This window comes from Moschus berezovskii, chromosome 7 (genome assembly GCF_049115385.1).
Source record: "Moschus berezovskii isolate FMDL1 chromosome 7, NW_MosBer_1.0, whole genome shotgun sequence".
NCBI classification, from domain to species: Eukaryota; Metazoa; Chordata; class Mammalia; order Artiodactyla; family Moschidae; genus Moschus; species Moschus berezovskii.
Genome location: NC_142466.1, coordinates 67546416 through 67555608, shown reverse-complemented (window position 1 = coordinate 67555608; position 9193 = coordinate 67546416). Strand labels below are relative to the sequence as shown.

The 9193-nt window shown below is 41.3% G+C and overlaps 1 protein-coding gene across 2 annotated transcripts; it reads left to right on the top strand.

Annotated features, from left to right (window-relative positions):
- Positions 1 to 4491: 4491 nt before the first annotated feature.
- On the top strand, positions 4492 to 8792 carry LOC129556807 (olfactory receptor 13C7-like). 2 transcript variants are annotated; one of them, XM_088837701.1, is made up of 2 exons: positions 4492 to 5424; positions 8766 to 8792. In XM_088837701.1, exons 1-2 carry the CDS (start codon positions 4492 to 4494, stop codon positions 8790 to 8792), a joined length of 960 nt encoding a protein of 319 aa, XP_088693827.1. The 2 variants fall into 2 exon arrangements, with proteins under 2 accessions (XP_088693827.1, XP_055283008.2); XM_055427033.2 differs by lacking the exon at positions 8766 to 8792 and having other exon boundaries at positions 4492 to 5451.
- Positions 8793 to 9193: the final 401 nt, after the last annotated feature.

Genomic DNA, 9193 nt, shown 5'->3' with positions numbered 1-9193 from the left:
ATCTCTGAACAGCCATCCCAGTACCAGGGTCCCCTATGGGGTTGACTGAGGCCTTTGTTGAGACTGCACCACAGGTCATCATCCCCCTCTGCCCAATCCTCCATCCTCATCCTCCCTTCCACCAGTATTGAACCCAAAAGCTCTCCCTAATGAACCTCTTGCACTCCAATCTCTGTCTCAGAGTTTGCTTCTGGGCAAAACCAAACTGTGACACCATGCAAAGTCCAATGCTCAAGTAATATGTGTTATCTTTTTAGAATCCTGGACACTGGTGATACTTAGCAAAATCATGGAGAATAGTAGGTGGATGAGGTGGCACCGAGTTGTGTTAGCATCAGAAGCTTTGAAACCAGACCTTGGTTAGATTACAGCTTCTCTCTTCATCACGGTTGTAACCCTGAAGTTTGTTTTATACTGTATGTAACGTCTCTGAAATCTTCCCATCAGTCCCCCTCCCCTGTCCATCTCTCTAGTTTAATGTTTCCCAATCTTTTTCTTGCCATGAAACACATAGAAAATAATAGAATTTGTACACAAAAAAAAGTTTGGGTTTTTAATGGAATGATTGATTAAATCACCCGTCACTAGTGAGCACTGTGACCTCCAGCCGGTCTCCCCTCCCTGGAAATCAGGGGTTAAGACTTAGAGTTCCAACCCTCTACTCAGAGTTGGGTCCCCTGGCAATCAACTTCAATCTTAGGTGCTTTCCAAAAGTCACCTTGTTAACATAAACCCAGTTGTGGCTGAACTGGACTTGTTAAGAATAACAAGATACCCCCTTCACTTTATGGCTCTAAAGTGTTTTTCAGAAACTGAAGATTAAAGACTAAACACTATGATGGAAATTGCTCCCATTGCTCTTATCACTAAGGAAATTCCAAGGATTTTAAGAGCTGTGAAGGATTTGGCAGTTGTGAGCCAGAAGCTGTGGACAAAGTCCAAATATATGTGATAAAAATATCTTGGTCATCTGAGTGAACAAATAAATAGTGAACTTTGTATAAATCACAATGTCACAGAACCTTAGTTTATATTTTGCTGATTATAGTCCTGTAGTATCTGCCCCTGTGTTTCCTATTAATTGATGATCAGATCTACATACTTGAGAGGTTTTTGTTTCAGTATAGTGATGAGCCCATGGCTCCTGAGATCTTTCGACAGGGCCCAAGTATCTTTGATGGTTTCTTGTTTTCTGATTATGTCAAGTTGTTCCAGGCTCAACATGTACAGTTCCTCTCCAGACCTGGAAACAACCATCTTTTTCTAAGGAGCTCTTGTTTCCTTTGGTATTCGAAAACCACAATCTGGGTGCTAGGGGTGCTATCGAGATGCCACAGTTTCTAGGCCTTTTCAGTGGAATACATATGTACAATTCAAATTAAGATCTACAGACTTTTTACTTAACCTCACTGACTTCTTCCCCTAAGTATATATCCTCATTCCAGAAAAGTATGGAGAGGGCTTAAAGTTACATCAACATAGTAAGATGTCACGAACCACCACGGACAGCTTCTATAAAGAGCAGAAGTGAGTCAAGCTGTCCCTTTGATATATATTTTGATTCCCATGTGCCTGGCAGTACTTGGGCCAGCTGTAACAACGAGGCACTGGCGTGTACCCGTCTCTTCCTCTTGCTCCTAAGCTTTCCTGAGCAGACCCAAGCTCATACGTAGAGTGCTGGGGGGCAAAGGGCTGGGGAAGAGTTCAGGGAGAAACCCAAAGAGGGAGGAGAGGGAAAGAATGACTCCAAAGGCATCTTACAGTTCAGGGTTGACCTTTCAAAATCTTGGTGAGCACAGTCATCAGTCCCTATTCACAAAAAAGACATATGGTGCAGACAAGAAGGAAGCTAGCAGGTCTTCTCTGAATGAGGCCAAAGTCCTGAATTCTGCAGTGCTGCTCTGCTCAAGATAGAGGTTTCCAAAGTTTAAGAGGTTTGTTGGATATTTGAAAAGGTGAAACCATAACCAGAAGTTTGGTATCTACGGTCAGTGGTCTCCAGGGTATTAAAATCATGCTTTCTAACAATTTACACTGCATGTTAGTTTATTCATTTATAAGTGTATAGATGTTCTATGTCAATATGTTATGATGCACATTATAAAATGTTTACAAAATAGAAATTTAAAAGATGGATAGAGAAAAATAAAATATAAAAAATAAGAGTCAACATGGGGCAAAAAAGAAAACAAAAGTAGGTCACAAACTCACTTAATAATTCATTTAGCAACTGTTCATTGAAGGCCTACTGTGAGTCTGGTACGTTTTTCATGCATCTAGGATACATCCGTGAACAATGTAGGGGAAAAACCTCTGCCTCTGTGAAACTGGCATTCTAGCAGGAGAGAAACAGACAAGAAACAATGGCTAACATATATAAAAAATAACTGAGGGTGTTAGAAGCTGCATGGAATCAGGACTGAGGCATAAAGGAGGACTGGACACACGCATCTAATTTTGCTCCTTTGTGAAACCCACAAAAACTACCATAATCTGTTTTTGTTTTGCTTAATTTTGCTTTTAATGACAAAATCAACAAGGTTAAGGAGAAGAAGGGAGATATCAGAGCAAAGACATTTTGAACACTGGAAAGTGAATGGGCTAGTGGCCATTTCCATAGCTGATCTGATAGAGCCAAATCCTAAGCCAGAAACTAGGAGAGCTGAGCCACAACCAGACCTACAGCACAGAGGACCCGCTGTACCAAGTCTCTCTGGGACCAAGGATAAAGAGGGATGCTGCTGAAATAAGGAGGATTGGGCAAAACACCTCTAAGAAACACAGGTCCTGCACCCCCTCCCTTGTTCTGTGACATTGGTTGACTGTCCCTTACCTACCTTAACAAAAATTTACTGTCTGGAGAGGATAAGACACATGCACCAAAGAAAGATTTCAAACAAAAGGACATCATTTCTGCAATCAGCTGACCATTTGGGGGTCCAGAGCTGCACTACCTGTGAAACCAGATTCTTTTATGACAGCTCCCCGCCCCCCCACCTCCCGATGCTCTGTGAAGGCCTGGCCTATCGTAGGCACTCTGAATTTATTTGGTGGGACACAGACAAGAGGAAACCTTCTAGATCACTTGCTTTTTTCCAATCCTGAGATCATAAATTTGGAAATGCCAGGGGTGCTAAAAGGTTTGCTCTGTGGGTTTCACCTTCTCCCAGCTCTGTTGTGGGCTCTGCTGAGAGTTCTCACTGACTGGAGGGTCAGGTTAACTCTGGCAGGACCAGAATGACCCTTTTTCTCTAATGCTATCTAATAGCTCAGCAGGATGGATACAAAGATAGGGAGGGGGAAAGAAAGTGCTTCTGGAGGGACTTCAGAATAATTGGATCTTGGGGACATAATCTCAGATGTACAGAGTTTCCAAATTTTGTCACTTCAACTTCTAAACTTTAAATCACTGCAGGGACTAGAGCAATCCCAGTAGCAGAGTGGGATTTAAATAGCTTCGTGTATGCAATGGACAGTCCTTTGTGTATTTTTTCTGAAACAGAACAAGACCAAGAAAACTTAGTTTTCATCCACCTCAGGTGCTCACTCCTCTGGCTGTTACTTTCAGACTTGATTGGCTATTTTAGGCTTCTTCCTCAGACAGAAGAAAAGTGATTTTCTTTATCGACCTATTTACAAAAAAGGTAAGAGAACACCCTATACACACACATACACACAATACTATATACATTAACTGCTGTGGACCCAGCATCTTTTCTGACCTTATGTCTTGTGACTAAGTGGCACGTGGGGAATTTGAAGTAAAAGGACATCTTAGTGTGTGACAGAAAGCTCAAGAACAAAAAATTCAAGAGGTTATTTAGTCCCTGGGATGGAATACCTTTCAAAACAATCCATTCCAGAGTGAATATGAGGGAGCCGATGGCCAGAGAGGAAAGGGACTTAACGACTGCCAGACCATGAGTGACTGGCAAAGGCCAGCTCTTTGGGTAAATGCTTCTAAGGAGCTTTGGAAGGTGAGTGAAGGAATAAAGGAATGAATATCCCAGAGGCTTGGGGGCTGTAAGAGAGGAAACTGTGAAAGAGGAGAAAGGTAACATCCAAAAATGCTTGGAGGGGAATGGTCAGGAATTAAGCACAAAGGAGATCAGTTATTTCCAGCAGTCCTATACCCCAAAGCAGGAGAAATCATACAAAGGGAATGTAACACTTCTCAAAAAATTGATGAAAATAAATTGTCCATACATGGTATAACTTGAAGTAAACTTGTGACATCAACTTTGAATATGATTAGAAAAATTCAATCCAATCTGGTAACACCTTCATGGGCAGCCAAACATTATAAAGTAGATTTTGAAAAAATTCTCTCCATTTTACTTAGAACGACACAAAGAACCACCCAGATTGCTAGAAGAATTCTCTAAGTGCTCAGCAGGACAAGTTTTCTCACTGGTTTCCTGGCCTCTTTGGGTATCAGAGAATCATGAAGTTGGCTTTTTGAGTTCAAACAGGTGAAAGAGCAGAAGCACTATGGGCAGATCCAATCAGACCTCCCCCCTGGTGGAGTTCATTCTCCTGGGCCTCTCAGCCCACCCAAAGCTGGAGAAAACGTTCTTTGTGCTCATCCTGCTCACATACCTGGTGATCCTTCTGGGCAATGGGGTCCTCATCCTGGTGACCATCCTTGACTCCCGCCTGCGCACACCCATGTACTTCTTCCTGGGGAACCTCTCCTTCCTGGACATCTGTTACACAACCTCCTCAGTCCCCCTCATCCTTGACAGCTTCCTGACCCCCAGAAAAACCATCCCCTTCTCAGCCTGTGCTGTGCAGATGTTCCTCTCCTTTGCCATGGGGGCCACAGAGTGTGTGCTTCTAGGCATGATGGCGTTTGATCGCTATGTGGCCATCTGCAACCCTCTAAGGTACCCTGAGGTTATGAGCAAGGCTGTCTATGTGCCCATGGCTGCTGGCTCCTGGGTAGCTGGAAGCACCAGTGCCATGGTGCAGACACCCCTAGCAATGAAACTGCCCTTCTGTGGGGACAACGTCATCAACCACTTCACCTGTGAGATCCTGGCTGTCCTGAAGTTGGCCTGTGCTGACATCTCCATCAATATAATCAGTATGGCGATCGCCAATGTGATCTTATTGGGCATTCCAGTTCTGTTCATCTTTTTCTCCTATGTGTTCATCATTGCTACTATTTTAAAGATCCCCTCAGCTGAGGGGAGGAAAAAGGCCTTCTCCACCTGCTCTGCCCACCTCACTGTGGTGATCATCTTCTACGGGACCATCCTCTTCATGTATGCGAAGCCCAAACCCAAGGACCCTCTGGGGGCAGACAGACAGGACCTTGCGGACAAGCTCACGTCCCTCTTCTACGGGGTGGTGACCCCCATGCTCAACCCCATCATCTACAGCCTCAGGAACAAGGATGTGAAGGCTGCTGTGAGGAACCTGGTGAGTCAGAAACGCTTCACCCAGTGATGGTGGAGGGGTCCTGGTAGTTCCTGCTCCCTAGTTTCTCTCACTTGAGGGTCTCAAGAGCATAAGATGAAGGGATAAGTTCATGCAAGCTTCCATAGGTACATCTAATTACACAGAACCTCATTATACCCGAGAACTCTGTGTGAATAGAAAAGCAGTCAGTGTGACAATCTATAGGCAATTATACAAAAGTATATTCTTGGTGATCTAGCCTTTTACTTCTCTGTATCTTCCATGCATACTAAACAAATTGATGTCAAAGAAAAGTAACTCTTCAAGTTTTATTTTCTAATTCATAAAAGCTCTAGTCTATTGAGTTTTTCCTAGCCTATAATTCAGTCACTCCTTGGCTCACTCACTGACCATATTTGAATGGGTCCATACTTTTATGGTCACCTATCAACTCTTCCTACTCCATGTCAAATAACAGTAATATTTTTAACTTTATCCTCATTGTACTTTATTTTTATTGTCATTTTAATTCTTAAAACTGTTTCCTGAATCATTCTCTTCCTGTGTTTCCATAATTAGCCTCTTTCTCTTGCCCTTAACCAAGGGCCCATTCAGAAAATCATTTACATCCTTGGGGCAGAAAGAAAAACAAGGTATGGCAGACTGATGCGAAGGTCAAAGGTTCAGGCCTTTTTCTTTTCCTTTTCTGAAAATGTTATTCATCCTTGGGTTCTTTCCCTAGATAACATTGGCTTCCCATGGGTCATTAGAGGATTTTGGAAACTGAGAGATGTAGAGGGTGATCAAATAAATTCTATTAAATACGTGACCTGGCTTGAGCAAGTGTGCAGCCAAGAGGTGATCATCACTTGCCTTTGTACCTAAGAATCCCCAGAGCCACGCGGTCAGTATTTAGAGGGAGAGGCGGTGGTGCTCAGAGATGAAGGAGGAGACACATAAGAATCACCTTCATGAGTGGTGAGGAATTTCCTAGAGTTATCCATCTGGAAGCGCAGCTAAAAGAATGGGCAAAATAGAAAACCTCTGACAGTTGATATGAATTTTTAATCCAAAAGAGAGGAAACAAACTAATACTCAAAGCAACCAGTCTTTGCTGAAAAAGAGTTATTTCGGAAAGATGGTCTGAAAATTAAAGAAAATAATTCTCAGTAGTTTTTTTCAGTGAAATTCAAGAGGGTATTGAATCAACAAGAGCAGTCTAAAAAAGGAGGCTAGGAGAAAAGATAACTGAGAAATAAGAACATTTGCTCAGGGGAAACAATCCCACTTACTTGAATTCAGTATGGAATTCATGAGGAAACAGAGCAGATGAAAGACGAATAATAACTAAAATTTTTTTCACTGAATAGAAGTTTCAGATATTTTGTTCATAAAAGGTTCATCAAACACCCAGTAAGAAATTACAGCAAAAGACCCACCTACCTAGATTCAAAGATAAATTTTAATTCCTATATATACCAAAATAATTCTGCAGACTTTTCCACGGAGGAAAAGCATATTTCCTAATAAGGAATGAAAGTCTGCCAATGCCCTGCTATTCCCCAACCCTAAACGTAGACATTGGCCGAAAAAGGTTTTTGAAGTTCTGAGGGAAAGGAAATGGGTTGTGAGTCCTGAATTCTACACATCCCTTATCTCTGCACAGATAAAAGGGTTTAAACGATACTTGCTGTCATGTGTAAGCATAGAAAGCACATATCCACACAATCTCTTCGTGAAAATAATTTATTTAGCATGTTGTCCCAACAAAGAGTTAAAAATAAAAAATTGAAAGGAAGTGATAGAAGAAACAGTGGGGAATGATGAAATACATAGGACCAATCAAGTCTAGTCAATTCTTATACCAATTTTGCAAAGATGAATACATGAAGGAATTATTAGCAATCATGTCAAGGTAAATAGTGACAATGAAGCAATCATAGAGCTCCAGTTATAATTCAAGATTAACTCATCTAGCTGGGAAATGGAGAAAGAGAAAGTTACACCCCACTGAAGGCTTCATCAGATATGCTGGGAAGGGGTTCCTATAAATACAGTCCATTGCACTGATGCTGAAATGTAGTAAAAGTTTTAATATGCTTGTTGAAAATTTAAGAATAAATGCAAACAAGTATTAGGGTGAAGTTTTTGAAAGAATTAGAGGGTTATGAAAGAACAAAGAAAGTTGATCAAATGAAAAAACTCATTTATTGAACCTGAGGAAATTTAAAACACTATGATTAGCTTTCTTCACAGTCCAACTCTCACATCCATACATGACCACGGGAAAAACCATAGCCTTGACTAGACGGACCTTGGTTGGCAAAGTAATGTCTCTGCTTTTTAATATGCTATCTAGGTTGGTCACAACTTTCCTTCCAAGGAGTAAGCGTCTTTTTAATTTCCTGGCTGCAATCAGCATCTGCAGTGATTTTGGAGCCCAAAAAAATAAAGTCTGACACTGTTTCCACTGTTTCCCCATCTATTTCCCATGAAGTGATGGGACCAGATGCCATGATCTTCGTTTTCTGAATGTTGAGCTTTAAGCCAAACTTTTCACTCTCCTCTTTCACTTTCATCAAGAGGCCTTTGAGTTCCTCTTCACTTTCTGCCATAAGGGTGGTGTCATCTGCATATCTAAGGTTATTGATATCTCTCCTGGCAATCTTGATTCTAAAGGAGATCAATCTTGGGTGTTCAATGGAAGGACTGATGCTAAAGCTGAAACTCCAATACTTTGGCCACCTCATGAGACGAGTTGACTCACTGGAAAAGAGTCTGATGCTGGGAGGGATTGGGGGTGGGAGGAGACGGGGACGACAGAGAATGAGATGGCTGGATGGCATCACCGACTCGATGGACATGAGTTTGAGTGAACTCTGGGAGTTGGTGATGGACAGGGAGGCCTGGCGTGCTGTGATTCATGGGGTCGCAAAGAGTCGGACACGACTGAGCGATTGAACTGAACTGAACTGAACTGATACTAAACAGATAATACATATTACCCAGTGGTAGCTTTTTTTTTTTTTAGGATTTGCAAGGTTTTGAACATTAGATCGATTACTGCAAACATTTTATTAACAGATTAAAAAAGAAAAAGTAATCTCACCCACAAATGTTGAGAAATAATTTGGTAAAATTTAGCATCCATTTCTGACTCTCTTAAAGTCGTGGATTTGAATAGAGGAATCCATCCTTGACATGAATGAAATGATCAGAACAAAAGCAAAGGGTGCACTTGATGGCAAAACATTAGTAACACGCTTACAACCTGGATTAGGACATCTCTCAATATCTGCGTCATTCTGCAGAGCCTCGCTATTTAAACCAGATCAGAAAAATAAATGAGGAACGAAATACAGAAAAGAAGAAAACTATTCAGTAAGTAAACTATTGTTGTTTACTAAGAAAAAATTTTGATCAAGTGCAAAACTAAAGTGGTCGTATATAATTTAAAGTAAGTTGTATATAATTTAAAGAAAGTAAAGTGGTTGTACACAATTTACACCAGTCACAGCAACTTTAAAAGACCTAGGAAAAATACATATAGAATTTGAGTATATCAGATATTTACAATGGTCATGCATTAACAGAAGAAATTTTTAAAATATGTTTTCATTTTGGAGGGAGGAAAAGACCTGAATGTAAGCTTCAGGACAGTCTGGAATATCCTCCAAGTGCCCTCATTCAAAGCCAAAACTGTTTCTAATAGGTTGGGATGACCCATGCTACATCCAGTTTCCCATCCTGAGGTCAGGTCCATTCTATTTATTGGGAAAGGTCCAAGCCC